The sequence below is a fragment of the Cystoisospora suis genome (assembly GCF_002600585.1).
Source record: "Cystoisospora suis strain Wien I chromosome Unknown contig_5585, whole genome shotgun sequence".
In the NCBI taxonomy this organism is placed as follows: domain Eukaryota; phylum Apicomplexa; class Conoidasida; order Eucoccidiorida; family Sarcocystidae; genus Cystoisospora; species Cystoisospora suis.
Window position 1 is genome coordinate 1 of NW_027158375.1, and position 26,133 is coordinate 26,133.

Consider the following 26,133-nt stretch of genomic DNA (forward strand, 5'->3'; position numbering starts at 1 on the left):
GAATTCACTGAGGACTTGGTGGGTGTCGTTCTTTTGCAGCAGTATGTATAACTCTCGTGGTTGTGTCGCGTCCTACTGAGACGACTGTAATAGGGGAACAGGTTACGAATGCTCGCTCGTGTTAGGAGTGTGGGGTGTGTGTGAGTGGCGAGGAGGTCAAGGGCGACATGTGTGGTTATGTTGGCCACGGCTCTCACGCGGCAGCGTGTCATGTTTCTTCCACGTGGAAGCGCATTTGTGTTCTGGGTTAACGGAACAAACTAGACCAAGAATCGAAGAGGTCACGGGAGTTGAGAGGAACGAACGGGACTGGTGCAGCGTGTCTGTCTCCAGGACACACGGACACCTTCACTATTTTCTGTCAGGCTCTGCTTTCTTGGTGGGCGATTCGCTTTGGGTTTGAGAACGGGCTGCAGGACACATCTTGCAGTGCGGTCAGGAGGAACGCTGAGGTTTCAGGCGGAGGATCATTCGCCAGTGAACTAAAGATGTTATCTTTCTTCCACGTGTATGCCGGCGCCTTCTGGTGTCAGTGGGGGTTCCGGACTCTGTGGGGTCAGAAGCCAGAGAGAACGCGAGGAAAAGACGTCGAAATGACTCTCGAAGACAGGTGCCCTCTCCTGCAGTGAGGATGTTAACAGGCACCGAGAGTTCTGTTGGAGTGACTCCGATGTCCTTCAGATTTGTCTTGTCTTGGCTACTTCTGTTTTTCTTCCACAGTCGAGCCAGGACACAGGGCTATCATTTACAACCGTCTCTACGGAGTTCTAGATCGCGTGTACACCGAAGGGACTCACTTCTGCGTTCCGTTTGTCGAGCGTCCCATTATATATGACGTCCGTACAAAGCCCCGGACTCTCGTCTCTCTCTCTGGATCTAGAGGTACGGTCTCTTCCCGTCTTGCCTTCCGCTCCTCTCAGTAGTTTGATGCATGGTGGCTTCATGTACTCGGTGCTATGGCCGGCGAAAGACTCGACGACTTCGAAAAGAGTTTGCCTATACCTTCACTTCTTCTTTGCAGTTTCGTGGCTTCATTAGATCTTCACTGAACACGACTCCGCGGTTTTTCTCTTCCTTATATGAACTTAGTTCGCCCGGCCTGTGTTCTCCTGCTTCTCATCTGGTATGTCTTGTCAGATCTGCAGATGGTCAATATTACCTGTCGTGTGCTGTGTCGCCCCGACGTGCCTAAGCTGCCCACGGTGTACCGACTCTTGGGGAAAGAATATGATGAGAAGGTCCTTCCATCGATCATCAACGAGGTCCTGAAAAGCGTGGTAGCCCAGTTCAATGCGTCTCAGCTTATCACTCAGAGAGAAGTTGTCAGTCGGGCGGTCCGCGACCAGCTGGTGGAGCGTGCGAAAGACTTCAACATCCTTCTTGATGATGTCTCTTTGGTGAGTAGTGATGTGCGTTCGTGTGCGGGGCCATCTCGGCCTTTCTACAAGGAGCACTTGCAAGTGAAACACAGGAGACATGCGGTTTGTGTATCTGACTTCTAGGAGAGGCACTCGTGTTCATTGGAACCTTCCGCATGCACACGGTGCAGGATAGCAATCTGCTGAAAAGCGCATCGAAAAGAACACGGTCGCCTGCGTACGGACCTTTGTCTCCTGTGCCCGTTCCTCTGTTGCAGACACACCTGAGTTTCGGTCCCGAGTACGAAAAAGCCGTGGAGGCGAAGCAAGTCGCTCAGCAACAAGCCGAGAGGGGCAAATACATTGTCCTACGAGCTTTAGAGGAGAAGAAGAGCACTATTATCAAGGCACAGGGAGAGGCAGAGGCCGCGAAACTGGTAAGCTCCCCCTGTCGGAGGAGGCCGTTTCTCCGGGGTGTCATCTTTTGGCGCCTGCTCTTCTGTCCGTACGCGATTGCGCGTTTGCGTGCCAGACTTTTGGTCGTGTCGGCTAAGCAGGTGTCGCGCCGTAGCAGTGAGCCATGGATTTAGCTGCATTCGTGCGCGCTTTGGTCGGTCTACCCAGTTTTCCCACGGATGGTATGGTCGGGCGCATGCGTCGCACGCGCCCGTGCAGCTCGACGGAGCCATTCAGAATTGGCTGTATGATTGTTTAGCTGCCAGCTCCCTCCTCTATTGGCTAGATGAATTTGCTCCAGACACCGCGTTAGCCGAAGTTGTTTCGAGGTGCTCGTTCTCTATTCACCGCTTGCCGGTGGCATACGAAGAAGGGTAACCAAATTCCCAGCGTCGACCACACCCGTGCCTAACTAGGCTTTGTACGGCGGACATGGTAGCTTCTTTCTACCTCTATGCGTGGGAGGGGCCTTAAAAGTAGTATGCCGTCCGAGTAACACCTGCAAGCGTTTGTACCCTTTCGCGGTCGCTCGTTGAGGATGCGACAGACTACCGTTGTACTCACAGTGAATTTCGTGGTTGAGCCTACGCGTACGTTGTAGGTGAACTCTTTCATGCGGTGCTCGCGAAAATAGATTGCTCCGTCTTACCCACACCTGGTATGAGCCGGTCGTCATCCGAGTCCGTATGCGTAAAGACTCTTCCACGGTGCCGTCAGTTAACTTACCTGCTCCAGTCCATGGGTGTATTAAGTGCGCATGAGGAAGGTAGTGGTTCACGCTACGCTGAGTCCCTACGACTTTCTGGATCTGCTCTCAGATTGGGAATGCCATCAAGACGAACCCTGCTTTCCTTGAGCTGCGACGTATTGACACTGCTCGAGAAGTGGCGAACACGATCAGCAAGTCCTCGAACCGAGTGATGCTTAATTCCGAGAGCCTTCTTCTTAACCTTATGGGGTAAGTTTTTCGGGGACGACCACCCATGTTCATCGATTCAAAGAGAGAACTCTTTCTGTCTCAAACAGTGTCTGTCGATGACGTGTCCTTGTCGTCCCAGTTGAGAATCTGCAGCCTGGGTGTTTACGCTTTCAAGTAATCTGCGGTGCTGCCCAGGCGAGGCCGTGAAGCCAGATTTTGCAAGTAGGTGTCTAGTATCTGAGTGTGTCAGTGCCAACTGTAGATACAGTAGAGCCCGAATGTGTCCACGTAGAACTAATGCCACTGGAGGGGTCCCAAAAGCCCAACTACTGGATCGGGTTCGGAGACAAGTCGTGTCGAGAAGCGAGGCTCGTTCATTCAGGGAACCCTTAGAGCAAAGAAGGTAACACACAGCGGTAAGCGCTCTTTTGATCGGGAAGTCGATGAAGCACACTCTGGAAAGAAAGCAGGGTTCGAACGGGAATGAACCTCAATGTTCGCTCTCGGTGTGTTGGACTCACTCGATGGTGCGTGTGTTTCTCAGCAAAGATTTCAAAGATGGCGTCGCTGACTTTGGCGGGAAATGAGATTGCTAGTTGAACAATTTGGTTGGAGGAAACCACAAGCCGAAGCTCATCTTTCCCGTTCAACGTCTTCATCGTGTTCGTGGTCCGGCGTGCGCGTCAGTTTCTCCTCTGTCCATCTACCGGGCATCTCTGGGATTTGTGCGCGCTTCATCACGTCTACGTATGTATGTGTATGGACATTCACACAAGTGTGAATGTGCGCACGCTACGGGCGGAGGCTTTTTTTTTGTTGGCATTTCTGCCTCGTGTGTTGACGACGTCAGCCCTTGCTATTGCAGATCAAACGAGCCATGCGTTCTGCGCTTTCGGCCCATTTCGGTAAAATCAGAATCCCTGTATTCCTTGTTTATCTAGTCTGCTTTTCTCTGTTTTCTCAGCACTCCGTTAATTTGCTTTCCTTCCTGTTGGTTCGCTTTTCTTCGTCTTCTTTTTTCTGTCTCGTGTAAATCGTTAGGTGGTGCCCGTGGTCAGTTCGCTCCCGAAGGTATAGGTTCGACCCGTAACCTTCCGACGTTTCGCTGCAACATTCTAAGGTTTCGGTCTTTTTTTAGGCACGTTTCCTTATGGAGCCGCTGGCAGATTTTCAGTAGTCCACAAATAGAGGAGTGTTTGGGTGGCAAAAATGGTGAGGAACGTTGTAGCAGTGGAAACCTCAGTGAAAGGATACCGCCGCCGGGGAAGGAAGGTACTACGTAAAAGGGAGCGTGTGTGGGGGGACCAGTCCTGAAAAGATGCCAGATCGATTTCGGGGTTACGAGGTTGTCAGCAAGCGCTTCACGAGCGCTTGCTCGTGTCTCATTGCCCTTGAGTGTCTCGGAGCAGAGTGAAAGAGCTCCCGCTGTGGGCAGGCCCATTGCTATTGCTGTGAAGCCTCACCGACCGCTCTGCCCTTCGCCCCTCGCACAGGTGTGCGAGATCGTTGATCTGGAGAACGAACACGAGCGGCCTGGAGATCGGGATGTACTTTTTATGAATGACGCAGCCTTCTCTGGTTCTGCTTTTCTGTTTCGCCTCGCCTCCTTGACCTGTTCGCTTTATTCTGGATGTGGACTGAGCACATTCACCTGGTGATAATGGACACTCACCGAAGGTGCCCCGTCATGACCTGTAGTTGAGGGCCCCCAGGTAATTTAACACACTTGGGAGACTACTCTTGGACATGTGTGTGCACAGCGGAATAGGCATCTGTTGCCTCTCCGGACTGTTCACACTTGGTTTGCTGGATGCTGCAGAGCAAATCATGACCAGGGTTGTTCGTCTGAGCTGCCGCTCGGCGGAAGTGTTGCGACCAGCGACAGGACACCGGGGCGTAAAATTCTGAATTGAGAGTGTTCCAGTCTCTGGGAACGGTGCACTGGCGAGCCTTGTTACGCGCCAAATGCCGCTGCTTCCAGGAGTGCACCAGGAGGGTGTCTAAACACTAGGATACTCCCTGCTTCCACTGCAGTTCCTTGACTACATCCACTCCCACTAGTCGGAATCACAACGCGAACATAGGTTCGGCTTCGCGTGTATACAGCCATTTGTCTGAAAAAGAGGAGGAATAGGATCAAGAATGTCTTACTAAAGATGACGCAGTGCTTCCTGCAGCATTTCGCTTGTCACTGCGCCGATGAGGTGCTGCGGCGGGGAATGGTCCTAAGGACGACAGTGCTTTCCCCCACCCCCCAGTTCGCACCTGGCTGAGACCAGGGCCAAAATGGTAGTAGGAGGGTTCGTATTCGAACTTCCTGGTTTTTCGCTTCAGCGGATATCGAGTGCCACCTGGCAGCCGAGAGGCCGCTTGAGGAGGAGACACGCGATCTTAACTTGGTCAGCTCGTAGTAGGTAGAATTGGCCTTCGCAGTATTGCCGTTTGCTTCCACTTCTCAATGAAAAGGTTTGGACTAAGACGCAAGACGATGAAGTTCAATCTTGTAGCGCTCCGCCGGATCTGTATGGACCCACTGGCATCCGCTTCGGCTACGTTTGCATTTGTGGAGGGCGGCGATTGTCGGGTTGCATGCATGCATCACCAGCACACGAGGAGTAGCTGCCGGAATTTGACCTGTGAACCTCCGGCTTTCTTCAATGGTGATTCCTATTTTTGATTTTTTATTTCGAAGTCCCAGAGGTATGCATTGATGGCAAGCGCGCTCAAGATACTAGTTCTCTTTAACAGTTTGCATGCGGAAAAGGGTGGTGTGCATGCGAGGCGGTCGATGTCTTCCAAAGGAGGGCAGCCGACGACAAGCCAAGCACAGACAATGTCTCTTTTCCTTTTTGCTTCCCTGTCTTGTTGGCACCTGTCTTATCGCGAAGTACGTTTCTGTTGTCTATTGTTGTAAAAGCAGTCTACGACCGTCTAGTCCCTCTCCTCTCGGTCCAAGCCTCATCAGTTGTCGGCTGCGGGCGCAGTCTGGGACAATGTGTATGGATTGTCCGGGCGATTTTTTCTTTGCACGTCCCCCCTTTGAATTTAGGGTTGGTCGCTTTCCTTGCTTCATCCGGAGTTGTCTTCCTAACAGCTGAGTCACTACAGCTGATCTTGTCCAGTCCTTGACCTTGTCGAAAAACTTAGTTCGTTATTCGAGACTTACGTCCCATAGGCACTGTACATATCACTCGGCTGGAGCCACGTTCTTTTGTCATTATACACCGGCTGCAGCGTCCACGTGCTCGGGGCGCAAGCGCTGCCGCTGCTTTCCAATATACGAGGAAGTGACGAGAGCCGTTCGCACTCTCACTACTTCAAGTGCTGGCAGCGCTCCTCGGCGAAGTGGGCCCTGTTTTTCCGTGAGCGCGCCGCTCCCTTGTGGCATGCTGAGAGCCTTGGTTTGTGACCCTCCGGCTTCTCTGTTTCCTATCTTTACAGCAGATGAGAGGCAGGAGAACTGGGCTCATGAGTGGGAAACTCGTCTGTTTCTTCTCGGAGCCTGAATGGAGAATTGTACCGGTCAACCCCCCGTCATTTTCGTGTTCCTTGTCAGCTCTGGGCTGACCTAGTGATCTGCTGGCTCTTGTGGACATCCGTTGGTAGCTCCATGTTTTTCTTTTTCGTCGCTTCTTTTACGTAGTCTTCTTGGACTCCTCCTGCTTCAGTGGTCTCAGAGGGCAGCGATTCCAAAGGTTCCATGTGCGAGAGGAAGTCGGACGTCTCTTGGGCTTTTCACATAGGAAGGGGGACGCTTTCCGCATATGTGTGTCTTCTAAGAAGGGGGGAGCCACACATTACCGACAGAGAAAGAGAAAGGCGCAGAGTCGACTCCAGAGCGGACGCCTCGCAGCCCAAACACTTGCACTATGGGAATCCAGAATCTCTTGGTAAGGGTCTTTTCTCTATCACTTCTTCATGCTTTTTGTCCTTTGCCTTCTCGCTCGGCGTCATGGCCCTACCTCAGTTTCCTTTGTGCAGAGTGCGTATACGTGTGGGAGGAAAGTTGGGCGTGGGGACGGAACCAGCATGGACAGCCTGCCGCAGATATCTGTTTTCTGTTTATTCTCTGTATGTATGCACACCTTCGAAACAGCGGCGGTGCAAGTGTTGTTACTCCGCCTTTTATCCTCGTATGCTCATGACTCGTGGGAAAGAACTGAGTCAGTTCTCTGTGTCTGTTTTTTCCGCACGAGCGAATGTGGTTACACCTACTGCCCAGCTTTGCCCCCGTTTGGTCCACCAGCTTTCAAAGGCATCTTCTTCCGACCCGCTTCTTTACTAAGTGCTACCTCTTGTATCGGTAGTTGCCTGGTGCTCAGTCTATCACTCCATCTGTCCGTAATCATTCAGTACGTTGTCACAGATCAGTATTGTCGATCTCGGGTGCAAACTCTTGTATAGGCATCCCCCGTGTCTGTTGTAGTTGCTTGCCGGGTCGATGACTGAGAAGACGTCAGGCCGACTACCAGAGGTCTCTGGAGAAGTAGAACGACAAAAGATTGTTACGGAGGGATAGGCAATGAGGGAACCATGGATAACTATGTCTTGCTCCTTGTCTCTTAAGCGAAGGTTCTTCCTTGCCTTCACCCGGGGTCTTTCTTTTCTGTCTCATTTCTTGCCTCACTTGAGGTCCTCGCGAACTCTGGTTGCCCATTTGACTTTCCTCTGGTGTGTGTTCTTGGCTTCCATGAATAGCTTTCCTTTCTTTCCAGAAAGGGCGATGCCATCCCATAAAACCAAGCGCTGCTTCTTCTTGTGGCGTTCTGTTTCATCTGACATGTTGTTCCTCCTGTTGTGGTCTATCTGCTTTGTTCGTCCTCTGATGCGCTGTTGGCTCGAAAGTCCAAAAAGCATGTGTAACTTTTCTAGGTCTTTCTCTTCGTTGATGAGGAGACGAAGAACAGAAATTTTGCTACGCGCTTCGCTCACTCATCTCACGCCATACACGGCTGGCACGCAGTTTTTTCCCGGTTTTGTCCGTCACACTCTCGGCTCTCCCGACATACCTAGGCACACTGGTGCTGCAAATAAGGCCGTCGCAATGAAGGAATGATCAGTCGTCATACTCCCTTCGCGCAGTTCTCCCAGTGCCCAGTTACGAAGCTCCATTGTCCCCTCAACACTCCTCGATCTGTTTCACAATGCTTGCTGTCTCTGGTTTTTGTCTTTCTCGTCACAGAAATTCTTGAAGCCCCTCACGCGCCCGGCACATATCAGCGAGTAAGAAAGAAAGAAGTGTCGATCCCTTGCCTCAGTCTGTCCTGCCTTGGCTGAGTGTGTCTCAGATCTCTCCGGAGCTTCGGGTTGTCCGAAGAAGCCCACTTTGGTCCGTGGGTGCCCGCCAGCATTCACCTTTTTCCAGGAAAGCTGGGTCGCAGAATGTATGGACTTCTCAGCGCTTGTTCTTCCCGTCGCCCTCTCGGGCATTCATCAATTCATTCTCGACCCCGGAACTCTGTTCCGTGTTTTTGTGCGCCTTCAGATGGGCAGGTATGACGGTCGGAGTCGATGCCATGGGATGGATGCATAGAGGCGCGATCGCCTGTGCAATTGAACTGCTGAAAGGGGAGGAGACGGACAAGTAAGAATGGAAGTATTATTTTGATGCATAGCCGACCGGATAGAGCCCGCTGGCCTCTCATCCTTCAGGAAAGAGACGCCATCTCCTGTGGTGCAAACTGCATGTATGCTCATAGAGTGACAAGGAGACCTACGTGTCTTCTTCAAACGAAAACGCCGAGAGAATTCTGAACGTCTCTCCTTCATTTTCGGGTCCTAGAGGCGAGTGAAGCCCAGCCCCTGGTATATAAAAGAGAGCTAACCACGGGGGACTTCTCTGCTTTCTCACAGTTCTTTTTTCGAAGAGCACGTCGGGTCGGTTTATTGGGCCCGACCGGCTCTATAACTTCTTTGCCTTGGTGCTGCGTTGCCCCAATCAGGTTCTTACGCTTCATCATTCACATGATCATGCTCTTCAAGTATCACCGCGTTGAGCCTCTCCTCGGTAAGATTTCAGAAGCCTGTCGTCTGAAGGAAGACTGCTGGCCGCCTCTACGGCTACAAAGAACCCCCCTTTGAGCAAGAGCGGAAAGTAACCGGCTCCTGCTCTTGCGCCTGTGGTTTTGCTCCTCCCCCTTTTTTTGTGTGTTGTTTGGAATCCGATTCGCTGCGCTTTTCCCTTTCCTATTCACCTCGCCTAATTTTGTTTTATCCCTGGGTTGTCCTTGCGCTAGTAGCAGCGCTGTTTACTTTTACAACGTCTACGTTGAAGAGCTCGCCCGGTCGCTGTTCCTTTCTTGGCGAAGGGTTGTGAACAGAATATTATGATTCGAGTCAGTACTCTCGAATGTAAGCTCGGGTCAGTCGGTTCGGTTTACTCCCCTTCCCGGCTAGGAGCAATGGCTCTGTTCGTGCGCGCTGACGAAGTGTTCGAAGCAGCTGCTGAAGTCTTTACAGGTGGTATTTTCGTGGATCCAAAAGTGTCTTCTCAGAAAAGGAGTGTTACTAGCTTCCGCTGCCTCCTCCCTAGTTAGTGTACTGGGATGGGATTTTGCAGCAACACGCCGTCTCTTGTATCTTTTTGCTTGGTATCGTTTGCTAATTGTCGTTTTACACGCTTGGTCGCTCGCCCCCTGCGATTTTTTTCGTGTCTCTCAGTCTTTGACGGCGCTAAGATTCCGGCGAAAGAGGCCGAAGATGAGAAAAGGCGACAGTGAGTCTTTCCATGACTGCCTACTCTCAGAATGCACCTGTCTCGAACTGCAGCGTTGCTTTTCGCCAGGGTTTCCAGTTACTCTGATTCTTTGTCTTCGTGTCTGCGAAGCACTTTTCTGCTTGTGATAGTCCGTCAGCTCCCTTCGGTGTAGAAGTAAACTCAAAGTGTGTAGCTGATGTGCAATGCCGTCTGTGGGGGAGAGGCTATAGCGGAAGCAACGGAAGAGTGAAACATTTTGTTGAAAGCAGTCACGTGTCGTCACCCGCTTCGCCCTTCTTTCCTCGGCGTCTGGAGAGAGGGAATCGCTTTTACTACTTGACCTATATGAAGTATTGAGAGTGTTAGAGAGGTCAGAGCGGTCATTGGACCTCTTCGACGGACACATACTTTGTGCGGAGCCACTTGAAAATCATAGGCACGAACCACATGCACCGGGGGGGGATACGTGAAGGGCGTCGTCCGAACAGCTGGCCCTGACCACTGCGCCCGTATAGCTCCACCACAGCAGCCCAACCGTATCCGCGCATTCGCCCGCTGCGTTTATGAAGCAAAAGATGGCACACGACAACGCGTTTCGTCTCAGCGGCTGTCCTCCCTTCTGAAACAGCGGAACCCTTGGCAAACTACGCACAAAACGGCCGGACTTCTTCTTGAAAGTAGGATTGGCATGAGCTGCTCTTGAAATCTGTGCCCATGCGTCGTAAAATCCACGCTGTGGTCCATGGTTCCGTTGTTTGCGGGCAGGCTACGGGCGAAGGCAGCCGAGGAGGCACGGACTCTCCTCAAGAAAAACGAAGAGGCCAGGCGACGCGGACAGAAACCGCCCGTGGACGATCGCGTAGGCACAGCCGTCATTCGTTTTCTTGTTGAGTTTGTATGTACGAGTTTGTAACTTGGTGTATGGATAGGAGGACTGGATGGCTCTGAATCTTCTTCCGTATCTGGGTAGGAGATACATATTCTCGTGTAGTTTCCAGTGTATGCATAAAATCCCAGTGCTTGCACTCATTCCTTCATGTGGGTCCGAAAGGATCTTGAGATATCGTTTCTTGGTGCTTCTGTAGTTTCTCTCGGGGCCGGGCGGGGACGGGCGCCTGTCGGACACCGTGCATGACTAATCCGGCTTCATGCCCAGCCGCAACATCTGGTATCTGAAACCCCGGCGTCGGTGACCCTCTCTGCTATGCGCCTTCTCTCGCTGGTATTCTGGTTTCGGTCATTGGGGAACTAGCAATGCCGATTTTCCTTCCGATGTTGAGACATATTCACTGACTGTGCTGTCGGGACATAGAGTACCCCGTGAGTTTCCGCTACTGTGCTGACTCTGCCGCGGGCCCCCGTGGTTCTGCGGATCTGCACCCCCACCCACCCCCAGCTACCCGTACTGCTATGAAGATACACTCCCTCTTGCAGACGGAGGCAGCAGTCTTGGACGGGTCCTAGGAGGGTGGCACGTTGAGAAAACGTATTCCGCAGATGATTCGTGTGCCAATTTCCGCAGATAAGTTTCTTAGAGACCCCCGTGGAACTCGTCTCTAGCTGGCATCTACTCCGTCACTGTGCAGTCACCCAAGTCGCTTAGCAAGACACCTCAATCTCGGCTTCTGACACGAAGAAATATCAACTCCTTAGGATAGCGAGTCTACGAGGGCTACTGCACACCACCTTTGATAGGAGTGTCTCCGGGGGCGTGTGAGCTCAGTATTGCCAGCGAGTAGCTTGTAGCCAGCAACCACAGTGTCACGAACAGCGCGCCAGACTGGTTCTCTTGATTCCCTTGGTGATAGTACTTGCAGTCTGGTTGAGTTTCTGTTTGCTCTCCTGCAGGAGCTCCTCACTAAGTGCTCACAAAGCGTCTCTATCTCCTCTGACATGGTGAGAAGACGACATCGACCGACGCTTGTGCATTCATCATCATGACCTTGCGGTCAGGCAGTGGCGATGTTAACTGGACTAGTCTTCTTTCGTCTACGGTAGCGGGGTCGCCCATTCTCAGGGCTCCAGTTTTCTTCCCTTCTGCCCTGGACTGAGACAATCAGTCAATTCCCGCAAATCGCTAATCTGCTTGCTCTTCATTTTCCTGATGTTTCCAGTCTCATTCTCTTAGCACCCCCAGTCGAGTGAACACTACTCAGTTCCCCGCTGCGGACACGATTCAACGTGTGTCATGTGGAAGGCCACTGAAATTTCTCGTGGCCTGTAGATCAGAGAACCCGACATTAGCGAAGGGAAAGACTCTTTAGTTGACTCTCGCCAGCCAGTTCTTTGGCAATCGTGCGCCTTTTTTTTCTTTATGCCGATCCTGCGTTCCTGGCGATGATGTGTCATGTTACTTGTATCTCCAGAGCGTAGCATGTCAGCCTTATGGTGAAGCGATGCACAGCTTAACCCAATAAGGCTATGGATGCTGTACCAACTGCATCAATTGAGGAATAGTTTGAAGAGGGCTCGAGAACACCTAGCTCTCTTTTGTTTCTTTTTCTCCAGTCTGCATGGAGAGCTCTCCCTTCTGTAACTGCCTGGTACTTCTGAGGGGGTGCACAGGACGAAAGGCGAAGAATTCTCAACGACGTTGTTGGCATCTTGGTCTTCCGTTTGGCGCTTTTTTCAGGTCGATTCCGTTATAGCTGCTTGCCGACTGCTGGGTGTGCCATTCCTTGTGGCACCGTACGAAGCGGACGCTCAACTAGCGTTTCTCACCCGCCTTGGCCGAATCGTAGGAAAGACCCTCTCTACCTTTCTCGTGCCCGTGTGATGATTCATTCCCCCTGGGATGACTCGCTTGCACCACCTTCTGCATCTACCCGTTTGTGACAGAAAACAGGAAAAAGCGTTTACTAGAAACTGCTCAAGAAGAGTAGATCTCTTCGCATGCCCTGTGAGACTAGTGCCTGGGGGCACTCACACAGTGAATGCCTTTCCGCTGCTGATGAGTCTAGGGCATGTCGTGTACGACTCCTGATTGCCACTTGGACAAATACTCATTCACGTGTTCCTTGCAGACTCCTTTCGCAAGTTCGGCCGGCTTCGTCGCAGCTCAAAGCGACAACAAGTCACCACTCTGGAACGCAAGCCAAGCTCGCGACACCTTATGTAAGGTGTCGCGAGTCAAGATTTGATCAGCGGTGGAGGGATGTCGACGAGCGACACGTGTTGGCAGTAGTACCCCACATGCTTCCCAAGCTAAAATAGCTGCATGGACGGGACGGGAGTGTGCATGGGATTTCGAACTTGCCTTTGTAAGAGAAACGGAGACAGGAGGTGATCGTTCACGTTACCTCTATGCATGCGTGGGTGCGAACACTTGAGCTGCGACTGTAGGAATTGTGGCTCCGGTCAGGCGCCTCGTTTTGTTGGCACAGACTTCTGCCTGTCTGCTTGTTCGTTTTGTACTGCCGCAGGCTGCCGCCGTGTCAGAGGACAGCGATCTTCTCGCTCACGGCTGTCTCGAGGTGTTGTTCAAACTCGACAAAGAAGGCAACTGCGAGAGGCTTCATCTGCCTCTCAAAAACGGTCAAAGCTGTCCAGCTTCTTCCGTTGCACGTGACGCCCCGGGCACCGCAGGCTCGCTCGTACGTCTCCTTAGAAACATCTTGGGGCGCGCCAAGCGCCTACAGCTCTGCTAGCGTCAACAGGATCTTCACTATCATACCGGAAAGCGGATGCGTTTATTTCCATCCCCAAGAGCAAGGGCTATGAGAGAAGTGCACAAGTACTGTAACATATCTCCCGCATAGCTTAGTGCTGCATGCAAATGCTCCATTTAACGGTATAACGGTCGCGTGCGCTGGGAGGTTGACTGAAGAACTTCGCACGGGAATACCCTCAGAAGTGGCAGTCGTTGGTCTCAAGGTGGGCGGACGCTGAGTGCGAACGAAGCTGGCTCTGCGAAGGCGTTTTACCGGGTGTGACAGTACGATTTACGCTCGTCTCTCGATCACTCAGGAACTAGCTTCTCACAGGGGTGAAGCTCCAACAAACGTCGACAACATTACCATATCCTGATGCTGGCGCAGCTTTTCGCACAAACCGCTGCGTCAGGACCTCGTCAGTAACCCTTTGTGCTGGGATCGGTGCTGCTGTTGGTGTAGGGTCAGCTCGAGTGCCTGAGAGCCTTTACCCAGGAGATGTTCACAGCGATGTGCGTACTGGGAGGATGCGACTATACGCATGATGTTCACATCCACGTAAGCCCTGGGGGTCCACTCCCTCAAATCTAATCCACTCAGAGAGCACAAGGTGCTCTCACAAGGGATTGGCCTCGCACGACTCCCTCGTTGAGTGGAGCAGCAGGCTCAAGAGGGAGTTCTATCTCAAGCTGAGTTACTAGCATTTTGGCTGCGAAAGAATATCGGGCTGCACAAGCCGGCTGAGAAACACTCCCGTGTGGAGTAGTAGATTCCAGTTTGTCGTCACTAGTCGGAGGAACACAATGAGGCACCTTGCCCAGCGTGACCTGATACATCCTGGAGACCCGAATCCGTCCCTGTCAATGTTACAATCCGACGCTGTAAGCTTATTTTACTTTCCTTCCAAAGCCTTTACTCCCCCTTACAAAACGGTGCAGCGGCGGCGTGCAGTAGTTGCTGTACATACACTGAGTTGCGCGGACAAAGACAGAAGAATCAAGAGTGCTGAACAGAAGTGCATGGCCGTGATTCCAGGGGTCCATCCGAGGTCACATTCTTCTGCAGCCAGGGACGATTTCTGTCTGTTCAGTTTGCCTACAGCTCGTCTGTAAGCTCCTCAAATTTTCCATACAGATTAAGGGAAAGAAACAGAAAAAGCTACCCATCGTGTTTAAAGCAAAGAAAGTGGACTCAAATGACAGTACTCAACGATAGCAACCAAAGAGAGAAATGTATAAGAGACATTGACTGCTGAACTGGAGGAGAGGAAAAAGCGTGTTCTATCCCAACTGTGATTCATGCCCGCCTCACTCAACTCTTCGGGGGTGTTTTTTTTATTGTCGATCTTCTTGCAGGGCTTGGGAGTCAACACCGCATGCAAATTCATCCACAAACTTGGAACGCTCGAGCGCGTCATTCGCTACCTCTTCAGCGACAATAAATGGAAGAAGAAACTTACTAGGGTACGTTTAATCTGTCGCACTCAAAACGGGCAATGAGCAAATGCATGTGTACACGCAGCAACGCTTCTATACACAGGGATGCTTGACCTCTCCTCTGGTGTTTTCCTCAGTCATTTGACGAAGTCCTTCAAGGACACCAAACCGCGATGGTCGCTTTTACCCACCACCGTGTCTTCGACGTTCGCACTGACTCGGTTGTCTCTGCTTGTGTCGCTGTCGAGGGGGCTAGGGAGCCTCGAGGAACATACTCTCAGCATCTTTTCGAAAAAGCGAGACAAGAGAAGTCCAGAGAGGGAAATGATGTGGGCTTGTTAGGTAGTGAACGTCTATACCAAGCGAAAGGAGGTGTTTCCTCTACAGATGATACGGAGAACAAGCACCCAAATGCTCTCGTTGACAAAGCCATTAAAGGCTCTTCGGCAAGTGAAGACCGGTTCGAAGGAGACGATAAAGAAAAGAAGAACACGCGAGGAGGTGAAGAAGACGGAACGAGGAAGAAGGATAACAAAAAGCAGGATCGTCGGGGGGGCGTTCAAGACGATAGGCCCCTTTATGAGACGACTACCGGTCGCACCGTCATGGAGGAGGATGGAAGTATCAAGGAGGTAACGTTTATTTTGGAGTTTCCGTATTGGTCTGTGCGGTTTCTAGTGGTGCATACTTGTGGAGCCTTTCTTATTCATTCATGCCGGCTGTATCCACTCCCTGTACTGAACTTTGGTACTTGAAAGCGGGCCCAGGGGCTGGGACATCTTGTGGGAAGTCGCTTCCTCTTATGGTTTTGCATGTGTCTCAGTTTGTACGCGACCCCGGCCTCATAGTAGACGGAAGGGTGAAAGCAGACACACACACATCTTTTCCCTGTGACGCACCAAACATACAGACAAGTCTACCTATCTACCTATTAAGCCCCGGGTGTGCAGAGGCGACCTCCGAAGCTATGGGAAACGACTGCCTTCTACAGATACTCGAGCACGCTATCTGAGTCACTAGGAATACATGTGTGTATAGGACCAAAACGCAGAACACATGGAAAGGCGCGTACGCAACTATATTTGACGTAAATGCAGTATAAAATCTGTCTTTCTTTGCTTTCCTTTGTCAAGCCCTGCTCCGGTCGTTCTTTCATCATCCGCTATTGCCATCTTCTTCTGTTCTGCAGGCTGAGATAGAAAAGATCGTCGGGATCCGTCAGTCAGACTTTCACCCAATTGCAACGGGCCACCTCAATCCGCGAACTCATCAGCCTCGAATCGGCCGCGTGAGTGCACGCCTCCGCCCGGAGAATCAGAACCTCCTGTGACGCACCGCATCTGTTCGTGCTAGCAATCTGTTGTGTGAAGTCTACGCGGTGGCTGAATAGCTTCATAAAATTACTACTCTTCTGTTCGTCCCGCTATGTCGCGACATCACCAAGCTCTTGCGCTTGACGTTCCTTTCTCTTCATCGTGTGTTCTCTTGAGGCAGGTACCACGTGCAGGGTCGTTTCAAACAGGTTCTTGCTTTTTTCTGTCTTCTCTTTTTCTTTCCTCTCTACTCGTGGGCACGTGTCGGAGGCCTTCGAGCAATACCCTCCCCGCTTATCTTCTTTGGTCCACACTCAAGCAGATGCCGTCCCTACAGCACACCTGACGAGGCCTTGTTGACATTTCTCTCCTGCCTCTCACGGTGCTCAGGTTTGCTAATAAAAACTATTGTTGAGATAGAACAGCTGCTGTTAGGCCTGACGGACTCGGCTTTGCTTTACATCCATCACGCGTTTAGATGTGACCCCCAGTCGTCCTTCGTAGATAGAGCCTTTAAAACGCACGTACTCGTCACTGAGCGGAGGCTGCTTTTTTACCGCCGCCGTCTGGTACTCGGTTTTGTGAGTTTTGTCGCTGCTTTGTGCTCTGCACAGTTGAATCGCAAAGAGCGAGTATTGGTTGAGGAATATCGGTCTCGGGCGTTGCAGCGTGTCCACCAGTCTCATACACTAGCTGCCGCAAGGCGGTACAGAAACGAGCAGCTGAAGCAAGAGACAGCGACTGCTCAAGCCCCCCCGGCATGCCTGGTGGAGTCGGAAAGAGAAAGGAAGACGACAAAAGACAGTCAAGAAGAAACTGAAGCAAGGATAACTAGAATTGATACAAATGGGCAGCCTGGTATAGGTATAACCCAAGCCACCGTAGACCTAGAGCGTTTTGTGGCGTCCAACAACCTGACATCGTCACCAGAGCTTTGTGCGGTATCCCAGTCTCGAGATACCACCAGTTCGGCTGTTGGAGTTGTTCCGACCTTCCGGAAAGCCGCCAGTTTGGTTGGAAAGACAGGACAGGATTTCAAAACTAAGGAGGTGACGACAGCTGTGGAGACTGAGAAAGAAGTACATGTAAGGAAAACAACAGAATATGATTGTAAAGACGGGAATTGCTACACTGATACAGATCAACATAAGGAGCAAACGGCTCTTGACGGTGTCGATAATGATGTCACACGGAACAATCTGGAACAGGCTGCAGCCTCATTGCCGACACCCAAGCGAGAACCCTTCGAAGCAAGGGACGGACAATCTTCTGTGCCTTGTTTCCGTGCACAAGGGAAGGCTAGTGTTGGGCCGGTGCGTAATGTGACGGGACAGGGGCAGATTATTCTGAAAGAAAAAGAAGAGCGTACTCGGCTTGTCTTGATCAAAGGACAAAAACAACGCGGGGGACAAACCAAGCTCGGATTCCTTTCTTCGCAGAAAGAGACCCGGCGCATACGGGCAGGAACGACGAATGGCAGGGTACAGGAACGGGCTTCGGAGGAGGACAGAAGATCTCCAGCGACTGATGCTTCTCCTCGTTCCGAACAAACAACGTGTTTTGGGGAACTGGAGCCGCCGAACAAGAAGATGAAAACAACGGACGGGAGTGACTTCGCGCGTTTTAGCTCATATGATCCCGCAGAAACCAAATCGGTCTCTGGAGAAAAAAAGACGGATATAGTGGGATCTCGTCGTCTCTCTTCATTCTCTCAAACATCTGAGCTTGAGATGGCTCCACGTTCAGCAGACCCTGGGAACCCAGCACAGTCTATCTCTTCAACTTCGACACTTTCCGCTTCAGACCCTGTGTCTACTCCAGGCGATTTCTCCGCTACGTGTTTATCATCTTCCTCGTTGGCCTCTAATCCTTTCAGCTCGACTCCCCCTGTCTCCGGTGCCGACCGATCATCTCCACTCTGTCCTCCCTCCCCGGCGTTTTCTTATTCTCCAGCTTCGTCAGATTCTGCCCCTCTCCCGTCATCCTCGTGTCCTTCGTCTTCGCCTTCCGATGTTTCTTCTTTTAGCTTGTCTTCTGTTTTCTCATCTTTCGCCTTCAACAGCAGCGCGAACACCGCAGGCGATACCTCGAAGCGGAAATCTCGTAAAAAGTTTGGAGAGGGATTTCAAGCTGCTTCCACAAGTGGCGTCTCCTGGAACTTGGGGAGCTCCGCGGACTCGCGGTCTCAGACGCCGTCCCCTTTTCTCTCTGTTGCTCAGAAGTCTTTCACTTCTCAGAAGAGAGCTACTGGGTGACTTTCTGAAACCAGGTTATTGACGATACGATGTCCCAGGCCGTTCCAGGCCTGTTGCAAGCCTCACAGCAGGTAGCCCACAGTTACACAGGTTCCGAGTGTAGCCGCGCATCGACATGTCTGGCTCAGGTGGGAAAAGTGTCGGAGCGAAACAGTGGACTGTTCGGAGATGTATGGATAACTATAGTCGTTTCTTCGCATATGTATGTAGTATAGTCGTCGCAGATGATCAGAGGAATCCGGCTCCCTGGCACTTCCAAACCGGTCGTTCCGATAGCTCCTGAAGTTGTGAAGCTTCATCTGCGTTCCGGCCAGAAGTCCAGCTGCCTTCTGTTTCTTGAGCGCCCTAGATGTTCGTATGCCACACACACCTGCACTCACCGTACAGCCCGGTTCCCCGTCGTTCTTATGGGGGAACCCGGCTGGAGTGACTGAACATATAGGGGCGGAAGTCTACTGCATTTTCGGTGAACAAGCTCAGTTACTCTTCGCGCCTCGAAAGTCTCTCTCCACCCCTTTGCTTGTGTAGATTATGCACCCAGCTCGTTCCCATGTCACCAGGGATAAAGATCTCGAGGCGGTGGTTGAGGAACCTGGCCACGAGCCATAGAGCGCGCCTTTGACATAGTGTTTATGTGCGTGACTCCGCAAATCTGTATACCTCGGCAACATCAAATTTGTCTTCCTTCTGACACACCTTAGGGTATATCTACCTGGCGTAACACACTATTGTTAGAAATTGTCTCTCGTTGCAGCCGGCGCAGTCCATGAACAGGTTCCGCCCGTTCAGGGGTCCCCACCTCCGATACTGCAGGAGCGAGGTGCATGACGGTTCATATTACAGTTACTGACGTGTTTCGCTTATCCCGGGAGAGTCAATGGTTGTATTGCAAGTGTTCGTGCGGCTGTCTACTTGCCCGGTTTTGTACTTCTACACTCCTCTCAGCAGTCGAGCTCCAAACTTGTCTGCCGGTGTGACTGACTGGAAGAAGCCCGTGCAGTTGTGCAGCTGTGGAAAACAGGGTTGTTGGCTAGCACGGAGGAGGCAAGCGATGTCTTAGTGCGAAAGTAAGAGTACAATGTAGTCTTCTCCAGCGGGAGTAAAATCACTTGCGTTTGTTCAGCGAGCTGTTCCTCTATTCATTACCTCTTAACTGTAACCAAAAACTTCCTACTTTGTTAACTGGCTTGTCTTGTGATTCCTCGGCCTGTTCAAATTCTGAAGCAAGCCTTCACCACAGTCCGGCCATGAAACAAGCTACACGGCTTTCCCCCATCCGAGCAACACCGGGAACACTCACATATTAGGCATGAACTGGCATTTATACCCGTTAACTCCCACCCATTCATAACGACACGGAGCATTACCGTGGTATATGCACAGGATAAGCTCCACGTTAAGCCTCTCATTGGCAAAGCTCGCTCCACCAAAGGACCTGACAGTCTCGATAAGCCTGGCGTGCCCGAGGAGGGTTAAGTCAAGCTGCTTTCTGTTTCTCTGACACTTGTGAAATACAAGCCTTTATACATGACAAGATGCGACGCGCCTGTAGAGCATCGATCATGCGCCCTACAAGCATAAACGAAGACACCTGCTTTCCTGCCTGTCGCTGTCCACTGTCTGCACTAACATCCAAGTAATTCTGACAGGTGAGGGGTACACAACCTCGCGAATAAGTGAGTACCACGGCGCACAATTGGACACGAGACGGAATTCAGTGTCTAGCGAACTGCTAGTGGTTTCTGACGGTCGAGGACGTAACCCTATACTTGGTGGCCAACCGTACGGGCAACGGTTCGTGAGAGAACGACAGAACTGACCTGACTTCCTTCTTAAGCTCTTCACAGGAATGCACTTTTTCGCATTTCCCTGGACAGTCGAGAAATTCACAAAGACGCAATCTGTCCTACCAGAACGAGAACGCCAGTATACGGGCCTGGGGAGGATGAGACGCCGCGCGCGGGCCGGAACACGGTGCTTGCTCGCGACAAGACGTAATGATGTACCAGCTACAATACACGCGGCACTTGCTCGTCACCGAAGACCAACAGACTCGCACCATTAAGACATCACCAACCACAGACTAGATCGGGCCGTCGTCCCTTCATGACGTATCTCTCCTCGAAGATCCTGGCACGGTTGTCCACTCGCCTTTCGCAAGCTTGAGAAGCTCATCGACATCGACTGCTGTCCATGATAGGACAGCCTTGCCCTTGACGTAGATCATTTTCTCTTTAACGTACATGTTCATTCGGCCATAGGCGTACACCTGCTTGCCCTCCTCTACCCTTCCAACCTTGGGCTTAAAAAGAATACCCTTCTCTTTGGCCAGGCCCTCCAGATATTCTAGTAGGGTAGGAGGAGTGGGTTCTGCAGGCTCGGGGGCACGTGGCGGCTCCATACCTCCACTGCTCGGTGGCGTGGGCACCACCCCCCCCATACCCCCAAGAGTTACTGGCTGCTGCTGAATGATCGGCAAGCCGAGAGCCGCAGAGGCAAAATTCATGAGCTGAAGGGCTTCGACAAATATCCCTTGCACACGCGTGTGCGCCACTAAAGCCGCTGGGAGAGTATCTTTCCATCCGGAGTACCACTCGAGAATTTCGTTGAAATCCGCATGGGTCGAGCTTAACCAAACCTTGAGAACTTGAAGCCACCGAGGGAAGAAAGCCGTGACAAACAAATTGACAAGCATCTCAACGGGTAGTAGAGGGGCCCAGACGAGGACGTCTTGAAGACCCTCGAGCTGCTGATTGTCGGGGCGAATAGGTACGTTTAGGAGATGGTCATGTAGCTTCGGCATGACTGAACGCTGCAAGAGGGCGGCAAAGCTGTACGTGTCAAACACATGCTGCCACGGGAGGAGCAAATTTACAGCGCTCCGGTCCCGTGGATTCCAGTACGCCTCTAGAGCGTGTCCGATCTTGACTCGAAGAGGCGATGAGAGCAGTTGAAGGTGGTGTGCGCTCAAATGAGGAAGCCATGGATGTAACCACGTATGGATTGGAACGGTCGCTTTAGCTGGCTCCCACGCGTCAACTGCCTTGGACAGCTTCTGAAGAACTACCTCTTCTACCAGCCGTCGTCCCAGGGAAGGAGGCAACGCCCCCAACCACCTTTCCACTAACGTCACAACGCACACGTGCTGTGACGTAGAAGACTCCCCCTGTTTTTCATCTTTCCCGGTATTCCCTTCCGCATCCCCGTCCGGATGCCACGAGTTGACGAGAGAGCTCCGCAACTGTTCGAGCAGGGCCAAGGAAAGAATGTGCTCTAGGGCCTCGTTGCCGAAACGATAGGGCTCCAGAGATACTCGCATCGGGAGATGTATGAATCGCAAAGATCCAGATTGCTCGTGCATTGAGAGCGGAAAAGTGACTTTGTTCTGGTGTCTGCGATGCTCCCTGCTCTGCAGTTTCGATCCCTCTACCTGACCTGAAACTAAACGAAGCGCCCAGCTTCCAGATATCTTGTCCCTGTTACCCTCCTTGGCAGCCTCTGCTACCGAAAGCCCCATGGCAAATGCATGGACCTCGCTCGGTTCCTGCTGCTGCAGTGATGCAAAAAATCCCACCAACCGGCCCACTGCGCTGGGCAAAACAACGGAGTACACAGAGCTGCTCTCAGCTGAGGTGGAGAGAGGGTTCCACGATTTAGTATGACGATGTAGACGAGCCCTAAGAAGGGCAGTGAGAATTGTAGGGATGTGAAGAAGACGAAACTCGAAGGGGAAACGCGCATGAAGATCTTGAGCTGTTGAAAGAACATCAGTCAGGCCGAACGGGTCCGGCAAAGGAGACGACGCCGCGCTGAGAGGAGAAGAGTTACCCGGGGAGGTGCGCGACCGAGATTTGTCTTTGTCCACCGTATCCCTGTTTTCCCTTCGACGACGACGGTCTTCCCGGCTACTTTCACTGCTACTCCGACTGCTGCTAGATCTGCTCCAACGGTCTCTTTCGCTCCTTCTTGGTCTCTCGCCCCCTCTGTCCCTCTTCTCTCCTTCCGACCTTCTCAGTCCGCGAAGTGTGCTTCCATCTCCCCCCTTACTGACACCCTCGTTAACCAGTCTGTTCCGCAACTCACTCATTCGAGTATAGATCTGATCTACTCGGGACGCCATGGTCCGTGAAGACCGCACCGAGCCAGCCACAGCTTCCTCCAGAGGGATCGCGGAATCTTCCCCTTCTCCCGCAACAGACCCACCCCTGCAAGCTTCGTCACTTTCCTCCTCTGTTTCCTGGAGCAAATAGCCTTCTTCTTCTTTCTTCTCTCCAACAACCCGTCGAAGCTGATCTTCCACCTCGCGGATAACCATCCGCAGTTGCATCTGTAAACTTCGGAGAGGGGCATTCGGCGCCGGCCCTGGCTTTTTGCGATCGTGCTGTTCTGCAAGAGCGGTCAGAATGCCTTCCTCTTCTTCGTCTCCCCCCTCAGAACGGACCCTAAGTTTGTGCTGAAGAAGCGTATTCTTGAGATCACCTCTGTCTTCAATAAGACGAACTTCAGGACCGGTCATGTCAATGATCCTCACACTTTTTGACGCTACTTTGTCCCTGGATTTCTGCTGTTGTAGTCGTCCTTCTGCGGCAAGCTCCGCGGCCGTTTTGGCCATCCTTCGTTTACGCTTCTCAATCGAAGACTTGTTCTGAGCCGCTGAGGAACCTTTGCGCCACGCATCCGACAGCGCGGTTTCCGCGTTGTCCTTGTCTTGTTTCCTCCCCAGCAAAATATCCAGAGCCGTCAATCCATCGTTCTTCTTCGATGGACGCCCCACCTTCTCGCCGGAGTCCTGCAGACCCGCACTCAGCACACACTTGTTGACTATTCAGAACCAATTCTAGCCACGTCATCACACTCCCGTTGGAAACTCCCCTCTTTCAATGTGACGCATACAAATAATTATCGGGCGCGCAAGCGCTAGGACAACACCTGTCAGTCCCAGGTACCAGACAGATCCGGACGAATGTGCCGCGTCGCTAGACACGATTGCCAACTGTGTCTTGGACACACTTCAACAGTCCCAGGGAAAAGCATCACCGCGCCCCCGCGAAATGCAAAGTGCTTACTACTCTGCCACTTCAAGGAGACGTGCACACGCGTTGGTGATGCCCACAGTATCGCACATATGACCACATAGAACCGGACACAATCCCTTCACTTAGCAAGAGCTGCAGGGTTGAGAACTGCAGACCGATAAGCACGACGGAGTGTGGATGCACCCGCAGACACCACGGAGTCAAGCAGGTATATATCCATGGAGGTACAGGCTCGCGTATGTGTCCGACTAATAGACGGTGCACGAGACGAACAGAGATATGCGAACCAGGACACACAGACATCGGTAATCGCGCAGACGTGCGCCGACACGCACGCTAGGCAGAAAGCGAACGTCTGAACTAACGCTCACCTGCAAACCACGATTCTTTTCTCTGACGCGGACCTCAAGCGGATTCGCCACCCCAGTACCATGTCGACCCAGACCTCCTCCTTTGAATCCCATCTTTTTGAGAAGTTTGAATCCTACACCATACGTCCTTTCCATTTTCGCGAAGCCCCACGTGTTTTTTTCAGGGACAATCGGGCGTTCTCGTCCCCCTCCATCGTGTCCCCCTTCGAGTCCTCCCGTCTCACCTTTCCCTAGCTGGGCTTCCGTGAACTTAAACTTATGAGAAGATTCGTACAAGGAATCATCTTCGCTGCTAGTGTCATCCTCTGATTCCCCTATCTTCTGTCTTTTCTTTTGCGGCTCCGACGAGTTTTCTTTTCTGTCATCGGGGGATGTGCCGTTCTTAGGTTGGTCCGAAGGCTGAGGCCCTGAAACAAACTCTTTCTCCTCACTTTCACTTTTGCCGTTATCGTGTCTCTCGTCCTCCTCCTCCTCCTTGGTTCCCGCCTTCTCCGATCCCTCTTCATCTTCCTCACTGGAGGCGTACGCGTCTCCTAAAACTTCCTTCAGCACCTGTGCATTCAGAAGCTGCTCTCGTAGTGATGGCTCCACAGAAGCGGCTTCTTCTCGTGTGTCAAGCTCACCCTCGTGCTCCTCCTGGTCCTCAGCATCACGCCCCACACCTGGCCGTGTTTTTTTCTTCTTCCTCAAACCAACAGACCCCTCTCCCTTCTTCACCTCTCCGACAGGTTGCTCCGGTTTCCACACCCCACCACGGACAAATTCGATCCGCGCGCCAACTCTGCCCTTGCGGCCGGAGGACCTCCCATCCCCGTTCGCTTCGTCATCGCTACTGCTGTCTTGGAGAAAGCCAGGGCGGCGCTCGGCGTAATCTTGCTCGTCCACGTCATCTGCGAATATTCCGTATATTTGTTCTTTCTTCCTTGAGGCTGCTGACGATGACGAGGAAAACCCTCCGCCAAAGCGGAGACGGCGGGAGGTGTCCTCGGTACTCATGGGTTTCGTCGTCTATGCTCACAAAGACACCATGGAGGCGCGCGATATGCGAATGACCGGAAGCTAAGACCTCAACCAGCAAACATGGAAACGTGCGATACGCGAATAAGGGGAAGCTAATACCTCAACCAGTAAATAGGAGACGGAAAAAAAGAATGGTGGAAAGGTAAGCTATCCTGCAGCTGCAGGGATTCTCCAAGCGGTCCTGAAAAACACAGTTGTGGCAACACGACTCGGGTTCAACGGTACTGGAACGACGATTGCCGTGCGGCAAGCGCAAAGTCGTGATAGAACTTCGTGAAACAGCTCGGAGAAATGTCCTAACCCGAGAAAGGAAAGATGGTTACCAGCAGCTTGCCCCTCTCACTGGCGCCTTCGACAAAGCCTATCAGCTGTGGCCTTGGTGGGTGAATGGAGACAGAAGCCTACCACCTTACGCTTCGCCCCGGTAGCACATAAAGCAGTAAGGAGCACCCATGCAGAAACGTACGGGTGGTTCATAAACTGGCACGAAGTCTTCGAGCACGCTCGGTCCCGAAACGCGGAGAACTGAAGGACGCGAGCGAGACTTCGAAGCATCTATAGCGCCATCGAAAAGCAAAAGCGCGACCACGGGCTCATAGTGGGCCGAGGAGACATTCTAGCGAAAGTGCGGAAAGCGGCGAAAGAAAGCTATCAAAGGCCCAAACCGCGGAGTGGAGAGGAGAGAGAACAGCACCGTCGGGCAGGACACTGCGAGGAAGAGACGGACGCAAGCGACGTAGACAGCAATCGCCACAACCAAGAAATCTTGGTTCCTGACACGAAAACGCCTACCACTGGGGGAGCTAATGCAGGGTGGAAGTCACGTAAGGATGCTGATAAGAGAGACAAAAGGACAGAGAACGGAGGCCCACCTACACAAAAAACCAGTATGAAGCTCTGGTCCCCGCTCAGCCGGTAACAGGCTGGTGCGCGCTGCCGAGTGCATTCAGTTAGTATCCTCTGGCCCTGCAAGACGTGAAGTCGTTGTTCGTGAAGGAAGCTTCGATCACCCAAGTACAGCGGCTAACCCTGAATGCCAAATTTCACTCTCACGGTGACGCTTAAATCGTCTCCTGAGTTGAGTGGACGTCAGGAGAGACCGGCACCTCGAAGTCATGCACGCGCCGAAGGCTACCAAGAAACGCGAAAAAAAAATGGACATGGTAACGACACACCGCTTCGACTTCTTTTTCATAAGAGTCGCGGGTTTGTTCTTCACTGCCAAGTAGGGCTCCAAGTGGCTTGTAGCGGAACTTCTCACTGCAAGCTTCCTCCTGTTATCGGTCTGTTCGGACACGCGACATCTCAACCACCAGCTGCGAATCGCAGAAGCAGAAGCGCTACAGTTGAAGCAAGTGGCGAATGTGCGGGAGCGTTGTGAGACAGTTGCATGCAGCGGGAAACCTGGAGGCCTTCCCTCGGTCCGGTGCTCAAGCCAAGTGGCAGTGACGCGAACAGTGTCCGTGTGAACACTGGCAGAAGCTGCGGAGAAGACGACTCGGTCTTGACTGACCGAGCAAAAACTCCTGCGCATCCGTGCCTGGTGGCCGGAGTTGTGAAACTCTAGCCACCGCACCGCCCTAAACCGGACGAGGCCTGGACTGTAACGCCCGCGCTTTGAC

General features: G+C 52.3%; 4 protein-coding genes across 4 annotated transcripts; 3 read left to right on the forward strand and 1 right to left on the reverse strand.

Annotated features, from left to right (window-relative positions):
* Positions 1-22: 22 nt before the first annotated feature.
* Positions 23-297, forward strand: CSUI_009380 (uncharacterized protein; the record flags this gene model as incomplete). The annotated part of the gene is made up of 1 exon (XM_068069496.1): positions 23-297. A coding segment is annotated over one exon (102 nt), but the record flags the coding sequence as incomplete, so codon positions are not given.
* A 338-nt stretch (positions 298-635) lies between these two features.
* CSUI_009381 (spfh domain band 7 family protein) lies at positions 636-3,401 on the forward strand. The gene is made up of 5 exons (XM_068069497.1): positions 636-882; positions 1,138-1,397; positions 1,637-1,795; positions 2,633-2,772; positions 3,278-3,401. The coding sequence occupies exons 2-5, from the start codon at positions 1,146-1,148 to the stop codon at positions 3,318-3,320; spliced, it is 594 nt and encodes a 197-aa protein (XP_067918526.1). The 5' UTR covers positions 636-882; positions 1,138-1,145; the 3' UTR covers positions 3,321-3,401.
* Positions 3,402-6,509: 3,108 nt separating this feature from the next.
* CSUI_009382 (xpg n-terminal domain-containing protein) lies at positions 6,510-18,084 on the forward strand (the record flags this gene model as incomplete). The annotated part of the gene is made up of 15 exons (XM_068069498.1): positions 6,510-6,623; positions 7,916-7,956; positions 8,219-8,317; positions 8,676-8,740; positions 9,394-9,448; positions 10,196-10,289; positions 11,279-11,326; positions 12,063-12,118; positions 12,454-12,544; positions 12,853-13,023; positions 13,543-13,638; positions 14,436-14,543; positions 14,654-15,148; positions 15,706-15,804; positions 16,444-18,084. The coding sequence occupies exons 1-15, from the start codon at positions 6,603-6,605 to the stop codon at positions 18,082-18,084; spliced, it is 3,180 nt and encodes a 1,059-aa protein (XP_067918527.1). The 5' UTR covers positions 6,510-6,602.
* A 1,315-nt stretch (positions 18,085-19,399) lies between these two features.
* CSUI_009383 (g-patch domain-containing protein) lies at positions 19,400-25,931 on the reverse strand. The gene is made up of 2 exons (XM_068069499.1): positions 23,492-25,931; positions 19,400-22,873 (listed from the first exon to the last, which is right to left on the reverse strand). Exons 1-2 carry the CDS (start codon positions 24,485-24,487, stop codon positions 20,189-20,191), a joined length of 3,681 nt encoding a protein of 1,226 aa, XP_067918528.1. The 5' UTR covers positions 24,488-25,931; the 3' UTR covers positions 19,400-20,188.
* Between the last annotated feature and the right edge of the window lie 202 nt (positions 25,932-26,133).